General features: G+C 42.1%; 3 protein-coding genes, 1 long non-coding RNA gene and 2 pseudogenes across 4 annotated transcripts; 2 read left to right on the plus strand and 4 right to left on the minus strand.

Moving 5' to 3' along the window:
- Positions 1-331: 331 nt before the first annotated feature.
- On the minus strand, positions 332-3714 carry LOC125188168 (malonyl-coenzyme:anthocyanin 5-O-glucoside-6'''-O-malonyltransferase-like). Its single transcript, XM_048084925.2, has 2 exons — positions 3151-3714; positions 332-1232 (listed from the first exon to the last, which is right to left on the minus strand). Exons 1-2 carry the CDS (start codon positions 3685-3687, stop codon positions 411-413), a joined length of 1359 nt encoding a protein of 452 aa, XP_047940882.1. The 5' UTR covers positions 3688-3714; the 3' UTR covers positions 332-410.
- A 1520-nt stretch (positions 3715-5234) lies between these two features.
- Positions 5235-7780, plus strand: LOC125188167 (uncharacterized; annotated as a pseudogene).
- A 2848-nt stretch (positions 7781-10628) lies between these two features.
- LOC148926955 (malonyl-coenzyme:anthocyanin 5-O-glucoside-6'''-O-malonyltransferase-like) lies at positions 10629-17185 on the minus strand (annotated as a pseudogene).
- LOC125188833 (uncharacterized) lies at positions 15136-16224 on the plus strand. Its single transcript, XR_016130506.1, has 2 exons — positions 15136-15923; positions 16014-16224. It is a non-coding gene; the product is annotated as an uncharacterized LOC125188833 (long non-coding RNA).
- Positions 17186-17518: 333 nt separating the features above from the next.
- Positions 17519-18871, minus strand: LOC125188160 (malonyl-coenzyme:anthocyanin 5-O-glucoside-6'''-O-malonyltransferase-like). Its single transcript, XM_048084914.1, has one exon. The coding sequence runs from the start codon at positions 18869-18871 to the stop codon at positions 17519-17521; it is 1353 nt and encodes a 450-aa protein (XP_047940871.1).
- Positions 18872-20074: 1203 nt separating this feature from the next.
- LOC125188157 (malonyl-coenzyme:anthocyanin 5-O-glucoside-6'''-O-malonyltransferase-like) lies at positions 20075-22147 on the minus strand. Its single transcript, XM_048084909.2, has 2 exons — positions 21596-22147; positions 20075-21014 (listed from the first exon to the last, which is right to left on the minus strand). Exons 1-2 carry the CDS (start codon positions 22130-22132, stop codon positions 20193-20195), a joined length of 1359 nt encoding a protein of 452 aa, XP_047940866.1. The 5' UTR covers positions 22133-22147; the 3' UTR covers positions 20075-20192.
- Between the last annotated feature and the right edge of the window lie 1442 nt (positions 22148-23589).

Here is a 23589-nt window from a genome sequence, read left to right on the forward strand (position 1 = left end):
GTTAAATAAAAAAACCAATGTTTCCTGTCTAAAGTTTTTTCATCACATTGATTTAGAGTTGCAAGTATAGTGCAACATGTGAGGCAAACAAGAGAGAGTGCATTTCTGAGAGAAGAAAAAAGTGAAGAAAAATTTCTATATCTTCTTTTGTTTTCTCCTATGGAGTATATGGAGAATTCTGTAAGCCTACTAAATATATTAGTGGAAAATTTAGACTCCAGTTTCGTGGTTTTTTCCGATTTAGATTTTCCATATAAAAATTCTCGTCTCACATTTTTATGTCCTACCAAATTTATTTTCTTGGTTTAACCTCAATATTTAATCCAGCAAGTTGGAAAAGAATTATCCTAGTTCCACATCCAAGTATGAATTTAATACATCGATCTCATTTTATTTGTCCTTGACAAACATCACATATCAAGACTAGTTGCAAACATAGAAGCAAAAGTCTTCATCTCCTCCTTGGTCAACGACGTAACGATGACCAAATCCCCGTCGCTGGAGTTAGACAAAAAAATCGAGTTTCCCTCATCCAATGACAGAAACTCCACCTTCTCCGCTTCCCCCCATCCGAAATCTGCCTCCGTGTAATCGAACTTAGGGGAACCAGTTATCGTCAAACCCCTCATATCCTTATATTTCGCCGTATCCGTCAACATTTTTTCCGGGCTCTTAAGAAACTCATCTCCGTTGTAGATTTTGGTCTTTATCTCATCAACGATAGCCTCCGCCGCCGCAACAAATCCATCCTCCTCCGCTAACTTCCGATACTCGGCTCTCGCCACCCCGACAACTAAGCAATTGCCGAAGTAATTCATCAGCACTGGTGGATCGAACAGCGCGTTCCGCCGCCCCGTGCCGTCGGCCCAAAAAAAGAACACCTCATGTTCATCTTCATCTCCAGCGGGGCCCAAGGATTTCGCCATTGTGGTCCAGACATAGGCTGTCGCAACCACAAAAGTGGAGACTCGATCTATGTTTGGCCTCGCCGACAAAATCCGATTCTTGAGCATTTTTATGTCGGATTGGCGGAGGATGAACGAAGCTCTCACTCTATCGGTCGGCAATGGATGCGTCGCCACCGACTTTAAAGGAATCTTCTTCATCACATCCCAAAATATTCCATTAAGTCTACTAGAATCTTTGCTAATTGGTCTCTCGAAAAACGGCAAAGATTCTTCGTTTCTAGAAACAAACACCTCAACGCCGGATTTGTTGATCATAGCCCACGCCTTCATGAAAAAAAAAATGATAGCAAGAAGTTCATTAAATATACCAATAATATTTATATTACGAAGACTCACTTTCTCTTTTAATTCGGAGTGAACTACCTTATCTTTTACTTTCGCACATAAATGGTACATAATCTTTATTTTATATCGTTATTGGTAACCCATGACAAAAATAATTCTAGGTACCAAGCATGTGAATTTTTTGTTAGGGCATCCACAATGGGGCGGAGGATGCGACTCCCTAACCCCGCCCTATGCGCTGCCATATCAGCACTTTATCCTCCGCCCCTTCCACCTGCAATAGGGCGGACTATAGCTCGTCCTAAGCCCTGCCCTAAGTATTTTATTTATTATTTGAATATTTAAACACTACAATATTTATTTTTTATGTTTGCAAACATATCAATTAGCAAGAAAAAATATAAAAACACTATAAATTAAAGGCAAATCCTATTGTCAATATTTATTTTTTATTTTTATATTTGTGCTTGCAAAAATGAAAAATTGTCGGAATTCATTATTGAATTTAGTGAGAAATTGAGATGACTCCAAAGAGTGGAGTAAAAGGTGTGAAATGAAGTTAAAAAAAATGGTAATATATATAGAAGAAAATATAAAAAAAAATTTAAGAATAAAAATAAAAATGTGTGCATCCTCCGCCCTATAGTCCGCACCCTTGCAATGGCGGACTAAGGGGCGGAGGATAGGCCGGAGGATGCATCTTCCGTGTCATAGTCCGCGGACGATGCATAAGGCGCGGAGGATAAAATGTGCATAGTCCGTGGTGTTGCAGTGGTGGACTAAGGAGCGGAGGATGCATCGTCCGTCGCATCCTCCGCCCCATTGTGGATGCTCTTACGGAGGATATTTTTGTAAATTTCAATTAAACAGAACCAAATATGTGATTTTTTTTCTTTCCTTCTTATTTCTTTTTTTTCTTCTTCTTTAGTTCATTTTTCTTTCTTTTTTCTTCATTTTCTTCTTTCTTTTTAGTATTCTATCTTTCTTTCTTCTTTCTTTTTTTTCGTAGTTTATGTTTCCCCTTTTTTCTTTTCTCTTCTCTCTTCTTTCTTTTTAGTGTTTTATACATACAACTAATTGCATTCATAATATAAATCAATAATAAAACACCTAATTAAATTAATTATTTAAAGTAATTAAATTAATTGAATACTTTTAATTAAATTATTTATAATCATTTTAGGGTTAAAACACCTAATTAAAAATTATTCAATTCTTTATCATTATGAATACAATTCACAATTTTAAATTAATTGAATATTTTTAAAGTTAAATTGATTAGTTATTAATTTAATATAAAATAATTAATTATTTATTAATTACTATACTAGTGTTTACTATTATAACAATAATATTATTATAATAATTAAATATAATTATAACTATAATTATGATTAAATATATTTAAATGATATTAAAAAATAAATAAATTCTTTATTTATAATATCAAAATAATAATATTAATATTGATTAATAATAATAGTATAAAGAGTGAGGAGATTGAGAGAAGGTATTATAAATATTACTTTTGGTATTAGTTTTGTCAATGCCCAAAATACCCTTTATGAGGGTATTTGTTTAGAGGGTATTTTGGGTTGAAAGCTGCATTAGGTACAAAAATGTACCAAAAACGATATAAAATAAAAATCAAGTACCATTTATGTAGTTTACTATTTAATTTATTCTAACAAAAATGACTCAATACTGAAAATAACATCTTTTTATTTCTATATTAGTGTCTCTGTCTTATTTTATTCTTACCAACACAAAAGATATAACTAGTTCATTTCTCAAACAAATTTTTTGGAGCAATTTTTAACAATTTGGTTTTCATTTGCATCATTATCAGCTTAATAAGAGCTAAAAATGATTTTATAGGGACTTAAACCCTAATTACCTTTATGAACCCGATGATTGATCTGTCGTCCCCGAGGCTATGGTGATTGTTCAAACCTAAGCAGATTCCCCGGCCCGGAAAGAGTGTCACCTGCAGAGAGATGAGAGGGATAATTTTGTAATTTTCGTCCTCGGACATTGCCGGCATCCGAGGAAGGAGGTCATAGAACTGATCGGATTCTCTAGCATGATCTGCCACGAGCTCTTCGAAATCGAGGCCGGATACAGCGATCGTGAGGGAGACGGAGTCGCCAGAGACGTAATGGAAAACGGGCTTCGAGACGTCGGTGTGGAGAGGATAGAGGAGATTTGCGGCGACAAGGAGATAGTGTTTGAGAGTTAAAGAGAGAGAGTGTTTGAGGTTTGGAACAATGGTGTTGGAGAATTCAGCTTCTGAACAAGGGTGGCTGTAGAAGATGAGGCGGCGGGTGTGATTGAAATGCAGCCAATTTATGTCGAAGAAGGAGAGCGGCAGTAACAGCTCGGCGGCGCCGCCTTGTGAAGGCGGAATACGGCAGGTTTCGATCACGGTTGTCATTGTGTTGAGACCTAAGATTATCCATCTCATGTAGAAGCCGCTATAATTGAAAATCTTGTGAAGAATAGCCAACAAATGTTGACTAAATGGTGAAGTAGAGTTGCTGCAATTTATTGCTAATTCGGCGGCTTTGAAATTCTCTAGGATTGGTGTAACTATAGGGCGATTGTAGAGGTGGCTATAGGAGTCCAAATTTTTTATGAATTGTCATATTGTAAGTGCAAGAACAATTCATTTTTGTAGTAGTGAGTGCATGTTGAAAGTTGATTCAATTAATTTTGTAAATATTGGATAAATTAGGAGTTGGTTATTATTAGATTATATAATGATGGCAGTTTATGTCAGTTAGGAAAATTAGTTATTTTAGCATTATAAAAGATGTGATTGTGATACGGGCACTCCTCCGAACCAGGCGGAACAGCGCCGGGTCGTAGTAGAGGAAGAGGAGTCAGAGGAGCCGCAAGAGCCGGAGCTGGATTGTGAAATGGTGGTGCGGGGAAGGCCTTCGCCGAGGATGTCGGCCAAGCAGGGGAAGCCGAGAAGAAGGACGCGGCCACCGGTCAGGTTTGGAGATTACGTCTCCAAATAAGGCGTGGAGTGGAGTAGAAGTCTTTTATTATTATTTTTTATCTTTTGGGATTTATTTGTTTTGTTTATTATTATTATTTTTGAACAATTGGGTCGAGCAAATTATAAGCTCCGTTCCGGATTTTCTTTGTTGGTTCTTTCCCGGGCCGTAAGTCGAACCAACCCTAGGGTCCTTAGATTATAAATAGGCGTTAAAATCAATAAGAAGGGCATCTGATATTTCGCCTATTTTCTTGTCTTTTACGTTTATTTGCACAAACCCTAGTTGTCGACGGAATTACGCCTTCCGGGACTTCTTCTTCATACTTCCGGCATCACGTTGAGAGGAATACTCTTAACAAATTGGTGCTTTCTTTGAACTCATGGACGTTATCGGTACTGATGTCGGACGTTCGGGTGGAGTACCGGTGATCAGGTCGACCGCACCGCCGAGCAGTGTGGGTGCTTCGACCGGTTCGGCTGCACAGGGGACGAACCTGGTGTCTGCTATGTTTGAACACGCTCTCGCCTCCTTGGCGCGTTTCGAGACACGGATGGATGATTTTGATCGGAGGTTGGTGCCGCCACATTCGGGACCGGCGCAGAGTTTTGGCCTACCGTCTCATTGGTTCACTGATTCTCTTCCACAGTCGCAACCGATTTCAATTCCTACACAATTGGTTCTGACGAGCATCCCGAATCCACCGGGACCTCTCTCGTCCGGTCCGCCACGATCGGTCGATCATTCAGGGCCAGCTACACAGCCCTGGGCTATCCCGCCGCCGCTCTCTATGGCTGGCCAGTTGGGTAGTTTTGGAGCGGGATCGCAGATTGGCTCGGGGGCGTTGTCCTCGTGGGACCCTCCGGGGACAGGTCAGGGTTTGGCGTTCACGGCTGGTCGTCAGCCGACTTCGTGGGATAATCCGACGTGGCATAACAATGGAAGTCAGCCGGCATGGGAAGAGCCACGCGATGTGAAGATGAAGCCGTCGCGCTTCAATGGTACGGATGCGGTGAATTGGATTGCTCGGGTTCAATATTATTTCGATCATCTGAGGATGCCTGAGGCGTATCGCCTACATTATGCGGTTATGCTTTTTGAAAACCAAGCGGCGGAGTGGGTGTTTAATTATCGTGCTAGTAACCCAGTTGTACTGTGGAATGATTTCTTGGAGGATGTGCGTCGTCGTTTCGACCCACAATGTTTTGAGGACTATTTGGGCCTGATCGCGAAGCTGGTACAGGGTCTCTCACGGAGTACAACGCAACCTTTGAGTCTATGCGCAATCGGATCTCGAACGTCTCGGAGACCACCTTTTTACCTATCTATGTGGCGGGCCTCCGACAACCCATTCGGAGCCAGGTTAAACATCAACATCCCAGATCGGTTGTTGCCGCAATGGCCCTCGCTATGGAGTTTGACGGCGATAATAATAAGAGTGTCGCACAATCAGGGTCTCAGCGGCGCAATTGGAACTCCAGGGATCAGCGGGCCCAACCGGCGGGTTCAACCCTTCCGCAGCAACAATCCCAGCAGGCGACGAGACCGGTGTATGCTAGGGGTCCCGAGTATTCAAAGCTGCCTGTTATTCGATTAACTGCAGGACAGCGGGCTGATCGCACCCGACGGGGGGTGTGTTGCTACTGTGAGGAGAAGTGGGTGCCGAATCATGCTTGCAAACGTCCTTTTCTGGCCTATATGGGTGGCGTTGATGAGGACGAGGTTGGGGAGTCGGACACACCAGAGGATCAGCCGGAATCTAAGTTAATCACGGCTGACCTCTCGCATATTTATGCGCTGGAGGGAAAGCAGCACCCGGAGGCGGTGGAGCTAAGGGGGACAATCGAGGCGGACCCGGTGGTGATTCTCGTAGACACGGGCAGCTCCCATGATTTCTTACATCCGAGGGTGGCACAGAAACTCTCCTTACCGCTAACGGCTAATAAACCGTTTCGGGTCTATGTGGGCAATGGCGCTTCATTGGTGTGCTCACACGCTAGCCTACAGACACGGATAGTGATCCAGTCGAATGTATTCTTAGTGGATTTGCATATATTGCCAGTGCATGGACCGGATGTCATTTTGGGGTTAGCATGGCTGAAATCCTTGCGGCGGGTCACGAGCGATTTTGTGGAAGGGACGTTGGAATTTGTACGCAATGGTATTCCTATTTGTCTGAAGGTGTCCCCTCCGATCGCTCGGGAAGTATCCCTCAATATGGTTGCGGGCCTGTTATCATTGCGGGGCGAGGCAAAGTTGTTCGAGATAGTCGCTGTCCCAAAGGATGAGGAGCGGGAGAACGTCTCCGAGATTCCAGTATTTCCGGACGAACTGGATCCTATGATATTGGCGGTATTGGGGTCTCATGAAGCTGTTTTTCACACTCCGCCGGGCATGCTGTCACCGAGACGTTTCGACCACCACATCCATTTACTTCCGCATTCAAAGCCGGTCAATGTGCGGCCATACCGCTACCCATACTTCCAGAAGAATGAGATCGAGCGACAAGTGAAGGAGATGTTGTCCTCAAGAGTGATACGACCGAGCCAGAGCCCTTTCTCTTCTCCGGTGTTGCTCATTCGGAAGAAAAATGGTACATTTCGATTTTGTATCGATTACAGAGCCTTGAATAAAGCTACGGTGCATGATCGTTTCCCTATTCCCACTTCGGATGAGTTGTTTGACGAATTGGGATCGGCACGATTCTTCACTAAACAAGATCTGCGCTCCGGATACCACCAGATTCGAATGCACGCGGATGACGTCTTCAAAACAGCTTTTCGGACACATGATGGCCATTTTGAATTCCTGGTTATGCCGTTTGGCTTGACTAATGCTCCCTCGACGTTCCAGTCAGCGATGAATGAGGTTTTACGGCCTCTACTGAGACAGTTTGTTATCGTCTTTTTTGACGATATTTTAATTTACAGTCCAACTCTGGAGTCTCATGTTCGTCACTTACACGAGGTACTCACGATCTTAAAGGCGAATCAGTTCTTTGTAAAGTTGTCAAAGTGCGTTTTTTGCAATACACAAGTTGAATATTTGGGGCATTTGGTGTCCGCGGGGCAGTTGAAGGCTGACCCAGAGAAAATCGGAGCCATGGTGGCTTGGCCGATTCCGAAGTCTGTCAAACAATTGCGCGGTTTCCTGGGTCTCACCAGTTATTATTGTCGGTTTATCGCTAACTATGCCGCAATTGCGGGTCCACTAACAGAGTTGCTTAAGAAGGAGGCCTTTGCTTGGTCGTCCGCCGCTGAGGAGAGTTTTTCGGCTTTGAAGGCTGCTATGACGACAGCTCCAGTGTTGAGGCTGCCAGATTTTTCAAAAACATTTTCTATTGAGACGGATGCGTCAGATTTTGGTGTAGGTGTTGTACTTCTTCAGGATGGACATCCCTTGGCCTTTTTCTCCAAAAAACTGGCCCCCGTCGACGGGTATCTTCGATGTACCATAAGGAATTGTACGCCATTCTGGAGGCGGTTCAGAAGTGGCGTCAATACCTATTGGGGCGGGAATTTGTGATTCGAAGTGACCAGAAAAGTTTGAAGGAATTATTACAACAAATTATTCAAACTCCTAACCAGCAGTTTTATGCTAGAAAGTTGATGGGCTACAAAACAGGAGAGTCAAACAAGGTTGCGGACGCATTTTCGTGTCGCGATATGGAGCCGGACGCGCGGCTGGCTGAACAGGAGCAGGCGGATACCACCCTGCTGGAGTTGGTGGCGCACCCGGTGCCGGATATTTTGGAAATCCTTCGTGCGGAGGCTGACTCGTTGGAAGAGATGTTCGGGATTCGGGCGTTAATCGCAGATGGCAAGGCAGAATCGAACTTGGCATTTGAGGGGGGGCTCCTTTATCGCGGCAGACGAATTTATGTGGGCATGCTGGCCGCGGCAAAGCTGCCGTTGTTATATGAGCATCATTCGACTCCTCAAGCGGGCCATCCGGGCGTGGAACGAACTTTTCGCCGAGTGGCAGCTCAATTTTATTGGAAGAACATGAGGCGAGATGTGCAAAGGTTTGTTGACGCCTGCTTGGAATGTCAAACAACAAAGTATTCGACACAGAAACCCGCGGGGCTGTTGCAGCCGTTGCCTATCCCTTCCCAGGTTTGGGAGGACGTGTCGATGGACTTTGTGACAAGTCTTCCCCAGTCGCGGGGCTTTACGACAATTATGGTGGTGGTGGATAGGTTGTCCAAGTAAGCGCATTTCGCGCCTTTGCCGCCGCATTTTAATGCCTTGCGAGTGGCGAATCTTTTTATAGAAACCGTGGTAAAGCACCATGGCTTTCCAAAGACCTTGGTTTCGGATAGGGATTCGGTGTTCCTAAACGATGTATGGGAGGATATGCTGCGTCTGAGCGGCACTAAACTGCACTTCACCACGGCGTATCACCCGCAGTCGGACGGTCAAACGGAGGTGCGTAACAGGGGATTGGAGCAGTATTTGCGGGCGTTCGTGGCTGATAAGCCGAATAAGTGGGTGAATTTCTTGCCCTGGGCGGAGTTATCTCTAAACTGTTTCTATCACGAGGGTCTAGGGACCTCGCCGTTCAAGGCTTTGTATGGGCGCGACCCCCCTTCGTTGGTGGCAGCTGAGCCGTCGAATACTACTCCTGCGGATGTCGCGTCCCTGATTCGGCAGCGGGGGGAGCTGATCGTGGCCTTGAGGGCGAATTTGGAGAAGGCCCAGCATCGTATGAAGGCCGTGGCAAATAGACACCGCCGTCATGTGGAGTTTGAAGTGGGAAACTTGGTGTTACTAAAATTGCAGCAGTATCGGCAATACTCGGTGGCCAAACCACTATCTTCGAAGCTGGCGCGCAGGTTCTTTGGGCCTTACGAGGTGTTAGAGCGTATTGGCCAGGTCGCCTATCGTCTCCGGTTGCCGGAGGGTAGTCGGGTGCATAATGTATTTCATGTTAGTTTGCTCCGGCCGTTTGTTGAAGGTGTGTCGCCTGAGGCCACTGTGCTGTCGCCTCTGTTTGCGGGAGGCCGCTCGGTGTCGAGGCCGTTGAAATGGGTTGCTAGTCGCAAGTCGCACAGTTTGGCGAGAGGGATCCCCGGTGGAGGAGACGCTGATTCAGTGGGAAGATGATGGCGGCGAAAGTCCGACGTGGGAGCCATTGTCGTTAGTGAGACGTCGTTTTCCGACTCTCATCCTTGAGGACAAGGATGTTTCTATCCGGGGGGAGTTGATACGGGCACTCCTCCGAACCAGGCGGAACAGCGCCGGGTCGTAGTAGAGGAAGAGGAGTCAGAGGAGCCGCAAGAGCCGGAGCTGGATTGTGAAACGGTGGAGCGGGGAAAGCCTTCGCCGAGGATGTCGGCCTAGCAGGGGAAGCCTAGAAGAAGGACGCGGCCACCGGTCAGGTTTGGAGATTACGTCTCCAAATAAGGCGTGGAGTAGAGTAGAAGTCTTTTATTATTTTTTTTGATCTTTTGGGATTTATTTGTTTTGTTTTTTATTATTATTTTTGAACAATTGGGTCGAGCAAATTATAAGCTCCGTTCCGGGTTTTCTATGTTGGTTCTTTCCCGGGCCGTAAGTCGAACCAACCCTAGGGTCCTTAGATTATAAATAGCCGTTAAAATCAATAAGAAGGGCATCTGATATTTCGCCTATTTTCTTGTCTTTTACGTTTATTTGCACAAACCCTAGTTGTCGACGGAATTACGCCTTCCGGGACTTCTTCTTCATACATCCGGCATCACGTTGAGAGGAATACTCTTAACAGACTGTGTATTTAGTTTGTAAACATAGGTGGATAAATAAAAAAACCAATGTTTCCTGTCTAAACTTTTTTCATTACTTTAATTTGTATTTACCACAATAGTGCAAGAGTTGCAAGAATAATGCAACAAGTGAGGCAAACAAGAGAGAGTGCATTTCTGAGAGAAGAAAAAGTGAAGAAAATTTCTATATCTCCCTTAAAATTGTAGCTCAACAATTCTTTTGTATTTTCCAAGTTATTAAACTTGAGATTTGTTTTCTCCTATAGAGTATATGGAGAATTTTGTAAGCCTACTAAATATATTAGTGGAAAATTTAGACTCCAGTTTCGTGGTTTTTTCCGATTTAGATTTTCCATATAAAAATTCTCCTCTCACGTTTTTATATCCTACCAAATTTATTTTCTTGGTTTAGCCTCATTATTTAATCCAACAAAGAGGAAAAGAATTATCCTAGTTCCAAATCCAAGTATCAATTTAATACATCGATCTCATTTTGTTTGTCCTTGACATACGTCACATATCAAGACCAGTTGCAAACGTAGAAGCAAAAGTCTTCATCTCCTCCTTGGTCAACGACGTAACGATGACCAAATCGACGTTGCCGGAGTTAGACAAAAAAATTGAGTTTCCCTAATCCAATGACAGAAACTCCACCTTCTCCGCTTCCCCCCATTCAAAATCCGCCTCCGTGTAATCGAACTTGGGGGAACCAATTATCGTCAAAGCCCTCATATCCTTATATTTCGCCGTACCCGTTAACATTTTTTCCGGGCACTTAAGAAACTCATCTCCGTCGTAGATTTTGGTCTTTATCTAATCAACTATAGCCTCCCTGGCCGCAACAAATCCATCCTCAGCCGCCAACTTCCGATACTCGGCTCTCGCCACCCCGACAACTAAGCAATTGTCGAAGTAATTCACTGGCACTGGTGGATCGAACAGCGCGTTCTGCCGCCCCGTGCCGTCGGCCCAAAAAAAGAACAACTCATCTTCATCTTCATCTCCAGCGGGACCCAAGGATTTCGCCAATGTGGTCCAGACATATGCCGCCGCACCCACAAAAGTGGAGACTCGATCTATGTTTGGCCTCATTCTTGAGCGTTTTGATGTCGGATTGGCGGAGGATGAACAAAGCTCTCACTCTATTGGTCGGCAATGGATGCGTCACCGCCGGCTGTAAAGGAATCTCTTCATCACATCCCAGAATATTCCATCAAGTCTACTAGAATCTTTGCAAATTGGTCTCTCAAAAACCGGCAAAGATTCTTCGTTTCTAGAAACAAACATCTCATCATCACCGGATTTGTTGATCATGGCCCACGCCTTCAAGAAAAAAAAAATGATAGCAAGAAGTTCATTAAATATAACAATAATATTTTTAATACAAAGTGTTTAAAGGTTGGGGAAAGGTTTCATTGTATTTCTCATTCAAAAATATACATGCTAGTACATTATTATATAGGACTAGTAATATCTATACAAGGTAAACCTATTTACATTAATTCCATATCTCCTATTCTTGGAAAAGATAATAATCGCATATCATCTCCCTATTTTGCCGTGATCTTCCAATATTTCCGTGATTTTCTTCCAACACTCCCCCTCAAGTTAAGTAATGGCAACTTGCCGATACTCAACTTGCATAACACTTCTCGAAAGGATTTTGAGTTCACCGCCTTTGTCAAGATATCAGCCAATTGATCTTCAGACTTGACAAACGGCACTTCAATTATCTTGGCTACAATGTTCTCCTTGATGAAATGTCGATCTACCTCCACATATTTGGTTCGATCATGTTGGACCGGGTTTTCTGATATACTAATAGCTGCCTTGTTTTCGAGATGCACAAAGGTCTAATTCCCTCATAAGCTTCCTTAGCCATAACAACTCTGTCAATCCACTCTTAATCCCACAGAACTCTGCTTCTGCACTAGAGAGTGCCACCACCTTTTGTTTCTTGCTTCTCCAAGTCACAAGATTACCTCCTACAAAGGTAAAATACCATGCGGTCGATTTCCTGTCATTCGGATTTCCCGCCGCATCAGTGTATCCATGTATCTCTAAGTGCCCGTGTTTCTCAAACAATAGACCATGTTTGGATGTCCCTTTCAAATATCGAACAATCCTCAAAGTAGCCTCCCAGTGTTCCTCTTGAGGAGCATGGATAAACTGACTCACAACTCCTACAGCATAGGCAATGTCTGGTCTGGTATGAGCTAGATAAATCAACTTCTCGACTAATCTCTGATATTTTCCTCTGTCTGTCGGCTTTCCTTCTTCTTTTAGTTGTAATCCATGATTTTGAACCATTGGAGTGTCGGTTGGTTTGCAATCTAGCATCCGAACTTCAGCGAGGAGGTCTAGTACATACTTCCTCTGATTTATAAAAATCCCCTTCTTCGATCTCAACACCTCTATTCCCAAAAAATATTTGAGAAGTCCCAAGTCCTATATCTCAAATTCACTAAACAGATTTCTTCTTAGCTCGGTCATTTCTTCTCTGTCATCCCCAATGATAATCATATCATCCACATATATAATCAAGCACGTGATTTTTCCATTCTTCTTCTTGAGGAACAAAGTATGGTCGGAATTACTCTGTCTATACCCGTATTTCTTCATTACTTCTGTGAACCTTCCAAACCATGCCCTTGGAGACTGTTTCAACCCATATAATGTCCTCTTCAACTGACAAACTTTCCCATCTTGAAATTCTGAAGTGAACCCAGGAGAAGGTTCCATGTAAACAGGTTTTGGCAATTCTCCATGCAAAAAGGCATTAGTCACATCAAACTGATGAAGTGGCCAGTCTTTGTTGGCCGCAATTGAGAATAGCACCCTTACGATGTTAATCTTGGCCACAGGCAAGAAGGTCTCGGCATAATCTACACCATAGGTCTGGGTGTACCCTTTCGCCCACAAGTCGAGCCTTATACCTTTCGATCGAGCCATCAGGCCTTCGCTTTATCGTGAACACCCATCTGCATCCGACTGTTTTTACTCCTTCAGGCAGCTTTCCCTTTACCCAAGTCTTGTTCTTCATTAGTGCCTTCATTTCTGTGAACATAACTTCTCTCCAGTGCTTGTGTCTCATTGCCTCTTCTGCCGACTGTGGAATTTCTTTTTCTTCATAAAGTGCACTTTCGAAGGCTCGGGCCATCTTAGTCAAATTTGCTTGCACAAAATTCACCACCCCATACCGGCTTTTCTTCCCAATCTTCTCAGGAGAGTATCTCTTCGGTGGAACTCCTCTCATACTTCGGTAAGGAAGTGCATATCTTCCAGTATCACCATCAACAGTATTGTCTTCTTCTTGGGGTTTTGTATCATCATGATTAATGGGAACTATATTCTCATCGAGACTCGATTCAGAGGTTACCTCGGATATATCGGTTGAGAAAGATCAGAAGGTAGTGGATGAGATGACTCTTGTGGCGAGCCCTGCTCGGCGGCAGTGACGACTGGATCTGTCGGTTCCTCAATCGAAGAGTTTGGCAATGGCACGACCCAACTTAGATAGTCCGTAGATTCAGAACTACCTGGATTACTCTCCCCCTGACTACTAAGGTGGGTATGGTAAAAGAAATCGGTTTCTAGAAAATTGTAATTCATGGTGGTGATGACCTTTTTTGTTTGGGGGTCCAAGCATCGATAACCTCTTTGGTTTATCCCATAACCTATAAAAACACATTTGGTAGCACACGGAGATAGTTTGTTTCGTTCGTGTTTTGGGATATGAACATAGACAGTACAACCAAAGACTTTGGGCTGAAGGTTTAGGTATTGTGGGATTTTGGTTAGTTTGGACAGGATATCAAGTGGGATTTTTTTGTTGAGAATTTTTGTGGGCAGTCGGTTCATGAGGAAAACAGATGTGGCAATAGCTTCGGGCCAGAAGTGTGTGGGGACTTTGGATTCGAGCATTAGGGCGCGGGTTATTTCTAGGATTGTCCTATTTTTTCTTTCTACTACCCCATTTTGTTCCGGAGTGTAGGCACAGGATGTTTGATGGATCATGCCTTTTTCTTTACAGAATTGGGCCATGGGGCTATTCACGAATTCTCTCTCATTATCTGACCTAAAGGTTTTGATGGCAGGTGAAATTGTGTTTGGACCATTTGAAAAAATAAGATAAATTTATCAATGACTTCCGACTTATGTTTCAAGAAATAAATCCAAGTCATTCTAGTGCAATCATCAACAAATATCACAAAATATCGAAAACCACCTCCACCAACAATTGGTGCAGGGCCCCAAACATCAGCATGCACTAAGGAAAAAATGGAATTCATTCGAGTATTGGAAATCTTAAAAGATTTTCTGTGGCTTTTGGCCAAAACACAAGTCTCACATAAAAAATCAGAAAGAATTGAAAAATTCGGAAAAAGAAGTTTAAAATAACCAGGAGAATGGTGTCCTAGTCTTCGTTGCCACTGCCAAATTTCTTGTTTCGTGGATCCGTGAGCCAGCATTGCACTGCCATGTTGAGCTATCTCGTCCACGTAGTAGAGCCCTTGTTTCTTAGTGCCACGCCCAAGAATCCTCTTCGTCCGAATATCCTGTAAGATACAAAAATTTGGGTGCATTAGCAGTGTGCAATTTAACTCCTTCGTAACATGACTTATAGACATCAATCTCTGAGATATAGTGGGCACATATAAGCCATTTCTGAGCTGGAGAGTGGGGGAAATTTCAATAGTTCCAGAACCAACGACAGTAATCAACTCCCCATTTGCAGTTTTAATGTATGTTTTAGTAACTTCATTCAGGCTACTAAAATCATTCTTATCTGGAGTCATAGTATCAGTTTCCCCACAATAAAAAATCCAACCCTTCGTTGTTTCTACCCCTTTTTGAACATGGAATGCAGCGGATAAATTTTCTAGGGGTGCAAATGAATTTTTCGACACATAATCACATAATTGCATATTCTGGTGGCACAAATCATATTTTCGAACATGCTGGGGGTTAATATGCAATTTAGGGCAATCTGGGGGTTTAGTCTTAATAGGATGGGGTCTTTTTTCTAATTTAACAAATTCATGTGGTAACAAATCTGATTTATTAAACATTCTAGGGTTTGGTTTAAAACCAAACCCTTTACCTCCTCCTCTCGGCGCCGCCTCCATCCTTTCGACGAAATTTCTGATCCCCTTCACGTTGCCGCCACCGGACGAGTTCCCATGATATACCACCGGCCCTCCTTTTCCTCTATTAATTCTTGTCCGTGGTTGTCCATCTCCGGTAACACCCACCGCTAATTTTGCCTGGGATTGAGTCCCCTTCGATTTCTGCCTCTCTTCCCACAAATCGTTTGAAGCAGGTCTCGTAAGTGTGTTTCGATCTCTGGCAGTGGGTACACCAAAGGGAGGATTTGTCGATCCTGTTTCCTGGCCGGCTGGTAGCAGTGGTGCGTGGTGGCCCGTTCCGATGCGGCGGTTGCTGGCTTTGGGCTGCGAATCCAGCCCCAATCTCCCCAGATGATGAATCGCCGGCGTTTTCGCCGAGGGCTTCCACGGTGGGTGAGGCGGACGTTCGTGGCATGATGCGATGTCGAGCCGCCTCCGTCTTCACCCATCTGTAGGCCGCCTCTAATGATGGGAGAGGATCGTTCTTCATTATGTCTCGCCGGATAGAATCATACTCCTGATTCAGGCCGGTTAGAAATTTGATTAGCCGCTTGTTGTTTGAAAAAGTTCTGAACTGATCGACTCCTTTGTCACAACAAGTGAACGGCTGTTTCTGGCAGCGATCAACGTTGATCCACAATCCGTGGATCCTCTGGTAATACGTCTCTAGATCGAGATCCCCTCGTTTGATGTTGATTACTTTGTCTTCCAGGTCATATATCAAGTACGGATCTGCCTTGCTCTCATAGGTTATGGAAAAGCTTTCCCACAAAGCCTTCGATGTTTGAATGCTATGGTGATATTCTTGCTGTTTTTCAGATTTGGTGATGGTTCTGGATTGGTTTTGGTATCTTGGTTATCGTCTGTCATGGTTTCTGATGTGTAGGATCTGGTTTCTGGTTTGATCTTGGCTTAGAAAAGGTCGAGAATCGGTATCAGGCTATGATGAAGTATTCTTTGAGCCAAAAAACGTTCCTGCTCTTGATGCCATGTTTAAAGGTTGGGGAAAGGTTTCATTGTATTTCTCATTCAAAAATATACATGCATTATTATATAGGACTAGTAATATCTATACAAGGTAAAACTATTTACATTAATTCCATATCTCCTATTCTTGGTAAAGATAATAATCGCATATCATCTCCCTATTCTGCCGTTATCTTCCAATATTTCCGTGATTTTCTTCCAACACAAAGACTCACTTTCTCTTTTAATTTATTCCAACCAATGACTCAATACAAAATAACATCTTTTTATTTCTATATTAGGGTCTCTGTCTTATTTTATTCTAACCAACACACAAGATAAAACTAGTTCATTTCTCAAACAAATATTTGGAACCACTTAATTTGTAAAATCAGTCTCTCCTCCTAATTTTGCAATCTTTAACAACTTGTTTTTCATTCGCATCATTATCAGCTTAAGGGTTAAAAATGATTTTAGACTATGTCAACAAAATTAAAACAATAAAAAAGAATAAACCCTAATTACATTTATGAATCCGATGATTGATCTGTCGTCGCCGAGGCTATGGTGATTGCTCAAACCTAAGCAGATTCCCCAGCCCGGAAAGAGAGTCACCTGCAGAGAGATTGGAGGGATAATTTTGTAATTTTCTTCCTCGAACATGCCGGCGTCTGAGGAAGGAGGTCATAGAATTAATCCGCTTCTCTAGCGTGATTCGCGACGAGCTCGTTGAAATCGAGGCCAGAGATGGCGATTGTGAGCGGGACGGTGTCGCCGGAGATGTATCGGAAAATCGGTTTCTCGGTGTCAGTGTTGGAAGGGTAGAGGAGATTTGCGGCGACAAGGAGATAGTGTTTGAGAGAGAGAGTGTGTTTGAGGTTTGGAACAATGGTGTTGGAGAATTCAGCGTCTGAACATGTCGAAGAATGAGAGTGGCAGGAACAGCTCGGCGGCGCCGCCTTGTGAAGGCGGAATACGGTAGGTTTCGATCACGGTTGTCATTGTGTTGAGAATATCCACCTCATGTAGAAGCCGCTATAATTGATAATCTTGCGAAGAATAGCCAACAAATGTTGACTAAATGGTGAAGTAGAGTTGCTGCAGTTTATTGGTAATCGGTAGCTTTTAAATTCTCTTGCATAGGTGAAACTATAGGGTGAGAATAAAGTAAAATGAGAATTACTTTTTGGTGAAATTATTTTTAAAAAGTAGGAGAAAAGAGAGGACAATAGTGAGTTTGGAGGGAAAGCAATTAAGCATGAATATGGAGAGGGAAAAATCGATTTCTCCATAAAGGAGAGACCGTAAGTGAATGATAACTATTTTATTCAATTCATTCTTCATAATGAGAATTAAAGACTCCACACATATTTATAGCATATATGGTAAAATAAATCTCCTTTCAAATTTTAACCACTCTCACTTTCATAATACAATTAGGCCATCTTCAAATATAGAAGCAAAACACTCCATCATCTCCTTAGGCAGCGACAAATCGATAACCAAACCACCGTCGCCGGAGTTACTCAACAACATTCCATATTTCTCATCGTCCAACGACAGAATCTCCACCTTCCTCGCCATCCCCCACCCGAAATCCGCCTCCTTGTACTCAAACTTGGGCGAACCATACACCACCAAAACCCCGAAAACCCTCTCCGGCAATTCCATCATCGACAGCCGATCTTCCGGACTTTTAAGCAACTCATCTCCGTCGTAGATTTTCGCCTTGATCACATTGCCGATAGCATCCGCTGCCGCAACAAATCCATCCTCCCCCGCCAACTTCCGATGCTCAATTATCACCACCCCACCACCCAAGCAATTCCCGAAGTAATTCTCCGTCACAGGCGGATCGAACAGCGCGTTCCGCCGCCCTCTCGCGTCAGCCGGAATATAGAGCACCTCATCTTCTTCTCCGCAGTTGCCGTGAGACTTCACCAGCGTGGCCCACACATACGCCGCTGCAACTGTGAAAGTGGAGACTCGATCTAAGCTCGGCCTCGCCGATAAGAACTGATTCTTAAGCTTCCTTATGTCGGATTGGCGGAGAATGAACGAAGCTCTCGCTCTATTAGTCCGCAGTGGATGCGACGCCGCCGGCTTGAAAGGAATCTTCTTCATTGCATTCCAGAATATTCCATCCACTCTTCTAGAACCTTCCGAGTCTGGTTTCTGAAAAACCGGCAGAGATTCGCCCAGAGCCTCGTCGTCGCCGGATTTGTTGATCACGGCCCACGCCTTGACGAATCCGACTATCGATCTCCAGTCGCAGAGGCTGTGGTGGAAGTTCATACCGATGCAGATTCCGCGGCCGGGAAAGAGAGTCGCCTGGAGTGAGATCACAGGGGCAATTTTGTAATTTTCTTCTTCAATCAGCGGCGCCGGCGGCTGCACGAAATCGTAGAATTGGCCGGCTTCTTTAGCGTGATTCGCGACGAGCTCGTCGAATTCGAGGCTGGAGACGGCGATTGTGAGCGCTACGGTGTCGCCAGGGGTGTAGCGGAGAACGGGCTTCAGGGCGTCGGTGTGGAGAGGGAAGAGGAGATTTCCGGCGACGGGGAGGTAGTGTTTGAGGGTTAGGGAGAGAGAGTGTTTGAGGTTCGGAACAATGGTGTTGAAGAATTCAGCTTCTGAGCATGAGTGGTTGTAGAAGCTGAGGACGTACATCGGATTGGAATGCAGCCAAGTCATGTCCAAGAAGGAGAGCGGCAGGAGCACCTCGGCGGCGGCGCCTTGTTGCGGCGGAATACGGCAGATTTCGATCAAGGTTGTCATGGTGGTTTTCGGAGTATCAATCCTTTAGGATATACTTCTACCTCCGTCCACTATTTAAGGAGTTATTTTGATTCCGCGAGATTCATTATCTGTCCTATTAGTTTTATAACGAATTGTGAGTGTGAAAAATTAATGCTATGTAATGATTCTATCAAATATAAATCATGTAAAGTCCAAAATGACAAAATGTCTCCTTATACGGTGGAAAGAGTGAGTATATAGAATTGATTTTGTTAGCAAATTTTAGTGTATTTTTCGATCATTACTTGAATTTATTTTAGTTTTATTTTATGTGATTATACTCCAATAATTTATACTAAATTTATACTCCACTTACAAGAATATTTTCCATTTTTTTATTTACAAAATTTAAAAAAGTATGTATTGTTTAAACACTAACTATAAATCATGTCTATTTCCATCAATTTTGAATGTGATAATGAAATTTTAGTATTTAGCCAATCTCAAACAATCAAATACGGAGTATTCTTTCAAAACTTGGTATTATGAAAAAATTAGCTACACTCCAAAATTTCATGTATTTAGTTATCATATTTAAAATTAATGGTAAAAAAATACCTCTTATAATGGGATTAATTTGTTGGCTATAGTCCTCAGATTTCTATTTCATCCATTTATATAATAAGACAAAAATGTGATGGAATTAATCGAAATATTCTTGGAGACTTTGCAGAGTATTTTCTTGTTGGAATTATTAGATTAGCAAATAGTCAACTTTGCAGTTTCATTAGATTGGCAAGTAGTCATTAATGAAATTAACAATTGTATTCTAACGATGCATGTATATATGTTATTTTTATTGGGATTATTAGAGTGTTATATAGTTGAAATTTGCAGTTTTATTCTAACAGATACAATTTTTTTTTATGTTGTTCCATCTGTCCTAATTAAAATGATAGTAATATACATTTTCTTTTTTAGTATGTTAGAAAGAGTACACATTCCTATTTTTGCAAATAATAAAACAGTAGTAATCTTTTCTTTTCAACTAATAAATTCAACCATTTTTTCTCTGTCTAATTAAATTATCCAACCTGCTCTCTCTTTCTATCTAAAACTTACACTCACATTTTTCTTCCTTCAATTAAACAAATTCACCAACATCTTCTAAAATTTTGTGGCGACTAAAAATATATCAACGAAAACAGGATGAATGGAGTATTTTTTAAAATCTTACTTGATGATATATATGTAGTTCATTAGTACGTTACATGCGGAGTAATTTATTGAAAATTAAAACAAAACGACATCATCTCATCGAAAATCATCACGGTCGTCGAAACCCTAACAAAACCCTTTTTCACATATAGAGACCACTTGCAAAAATAGAAGCAAAAGCCTCCATCTCCTCCTTGGTCAATGACATACCGACAACTAAATCGCCGTTGCCGGAGTTAGACAACGACATCAAATATCCCCCACTGTCCATCGACAGTACCTCCACCTTCTCCACCTCCCCCCATCCGAAATCCGCCTCTTTGAAATCAAACTTCGGGGAACCAGTCATCGACAAAGACCTCATATTCCTATACTTGGGCATCTCCGTCAGCATATTTTCCGGGCTTTTCAGAAACTCATCCCCGTTGTAGATTTTCGCCTTCATCACATCAACAATAGCCTCTGCTGCCGCAAAAAATCCATCCTCCGCTGCCAGCTTCCAATTCTCAACTCTCGCCACCCCACCACCTATGCAATTGCCGAAGTAATTCATCGCCAACGGTGGATCGAACAGCGCGTTCCGCCGCCCCCTGCTGTCAGCCCCAAAGAAAAATACCTCATCTTCATCTCCAGCAAGGCCTAAGGATTTCACCAAGGTGGTCCAGACATAGGCAGCAGCAACCACAAAAGTGGAGACTCGATCTATGTTTGGCCTCGCTAATAAGATCAGATTCTTGAGCGTTTTTATGTGGGACTGGCGGAGGATGAACGAAGCTCTCACTCTATTGGTCGGCAATGGATGCGTCGCCGCCGGCTGGAAAGGAATCTTCTTCATCACATCCCAGAATATACCATCAAGTCTACTAGAATCTTTGCTAATTGGTCTGTCGAAAACCGGCAGAGATTCTCCATTTCTAGAAACAAACGCCTCATCATCGCCGGATTTGTTGATCACAGCCCACGCCTTCAGGGTGGAAGCAAGAAAAAATGTTAGACACCATGAATAATCATATTTTCTTACAGTCGAATAGATTTATTTTAATTAAATAAATGTATTATAATACAAAAGTTCATACCAACAATAGAACTAGTACACTAATTAGTAAGGTTTAGAATATATCGAAAGGTCTGTGGCACGTTACTTTTAATATTGCAATAACAAACATGCGATATACATTCATGGAAGTTGTAGATGAATTTCCACATATTGCATTTTAGTTATTGTTCAGTTCTGCATTATAAACGTAGACGGTTGACTATTTAATTTGTGGGTTTTAGTTATAGATGAATGCAGTTATATAGTTTATTTTTCATTGTAAACATTTTAGGTTTATAATGCATAACTCAACATATAAAATGCGCCTATAACTAAAATGTAATCTGCGAAAATCAATCTTTCGTGCCACGTGACAGTACGAGATTGGAAGTATGTTGTGATTCTAATTAAGGATGCGCCCTAGTGCTCCGCTATGTCGACAAAATAAAAAATAAAAAGGAACAAAAATACTTAAGCCCTAATTCCTCTCACTTGTCACAGCCATTTACCTTCATGAACCCTAAGATTGATCTCCCGTCGCCGAGGCTATGGTGATTGCTCAAACCAACGCAGATTCCCCGGCCCGGAAAGAGAGTCACCTGCAGAGAGATCAGGGGGACAATTTGGTAATTTTCTTCCTCGGCCATTTTCGGCATCCAAGGAAGGAGGTCATAGAACTGATCCGATTCTCTAGCGTGATTCGCAACGAGCTCGTCGAAGTCGAGGCCGGAGACAGCGATCGTGAGGGGGACGGAGTCACCGGAGATGTAACGGAAAACAGGCTTCGAGGCGTCAGTGTCGAGAGGGTAGAGGAGATTTGCGGCGACAAGGAGAAAGTGTTTGAGAGTTAAAGAGAGAGAGTGTTTGAGGTTCGGAACAATGGTGTTGGAGAATTCGGCTTCGGAACAAGGGTGGTTGTAGAAGACGAGGCGGCGGGTGTGATTGAAATGCAGCCACATCATGTCGAAGTAGGAGAGCGGCAGGAACAGCTCGGCGGCGGATCCTTGTTGCGGCGGAATACGGCAGGTTTCGATCATGGTTGTCATTGCAGGTTTTTTTAGTATGAAGTGATCAACTAGCTAGGGTGTATAATTTATGGAGTAATTCTTCCTCTCCTTTTGAATATATATATAGAGAAATTGAATCCATGAAAATTACTTACTACATGTGAAATTAAGTAGAGTAGTTGATTTGGTACCAACTTTTCAAGATAAGACAAAAAGAATTACGGTATTATTTTTGTTGGGATTATAAGTTACAAGTCCCCATTAAATATTCCAAATTTGACCATTGCGGATTTTAAGAATTGGTAGTAAAATTTAATGGAAAAAATTAGTGGAATGTGGAAGGTAAGATCCATGCACTACTTAAAATGGTAAAAGTGAAATGAATTTATTGAGGATCGTTCAACTAAGGAAATATGAGACATTAATGGGGACCGGAGGGAGTAGAACTTTGGTATGGGCATGTATCCTTTGATGTGATTCCTTCACTGCAGAGAGTGTTGTGCTCTCATAGTGTATAATATTTTATTTATAAAATACTCCATCCTTCGAAGGTTGTTGAGGCATTCTTTTAGACACGTAATTTAAGAAATTGATGTGTTAAATGTTAAAGTAGAGAGAGTAAAGTAAAGAGATGAATACAAAGTAAAGTATAAGAGAGGATAAAGTTTTTGCCATAAAAGAAAATGATTGAACTATTATAGGATAACCCAAATAAAAATACGACTCAACTACTTTAGGACATAGAAAAACATAGAATTTGTCTAAGATAAAAATTGAAAATTTTCCTAAGAGGATCCATCCCCCTTTGGTATTCCCTTCTCTATGTGTCCTTTAAATATAAATAAAATTTACGTTTTTATTCTAACGATACATCCTTGATGTATTTATAAAATCTTATGATATTGTAAAATATTTCTTTATAGAATATAAGAATAGTGCCATTTTGTCATAATAGAGAAAAAATATAAGTAAGATATTGGTCATTTTTTATTGCTAGCCACACATCTTAAAATATTATTTATTATTTAGATTTTTAATTTATAAATAATATGAATACATTGTTTAAATAGAACAATAAAATAGGAGTTTTGACGAGAAGAATGTGTAAAAATATGTTAAAAACGTACTCCCCTATTTCCATAAAAGATAACTCACTTTCCTTTTTAGTTTGTTCTATTAAAGATGCAACATTTCCATTTATGGATAAAATTCTTTCTTACATTAATATAAATATTATATTTTCTCTATTCACTTAACACACAAAATAAAACCTTCTAAAATCTCGTGCCGTCTCACAAGTGTGAGACGGCAGCAAGCTGGTACTCCTTCTGTTCCATAGTAGTGAAGTTATTTTGCCATTTTGTTACATTCCATAGTAGTGGAGTCATTTCTCTTTTTAAGAAAAGTCAACACATTTCGTCTCAGTTACCTCACTGTCTCTTACTTTATTCTCTTTTTATCTCTCCACCCTTTTCATTTTCTACTTTATTCTTCCT

This window comes from Salvia hispanica, chromosome 5, assembly GCF_029641045.1.
Source record: "Salvia hispanica isolate PSC_SH4W2 chromosome 5, Shi_PSC_v1, whole genome shotgun sequence".
Classification (NCBI taxonomy): Eukaryota; Viridiplantae; Streptophyta; class Magnoliopsida; order Lamiales; family Lamiaceae; genus Salvia; species Salvia hispanica.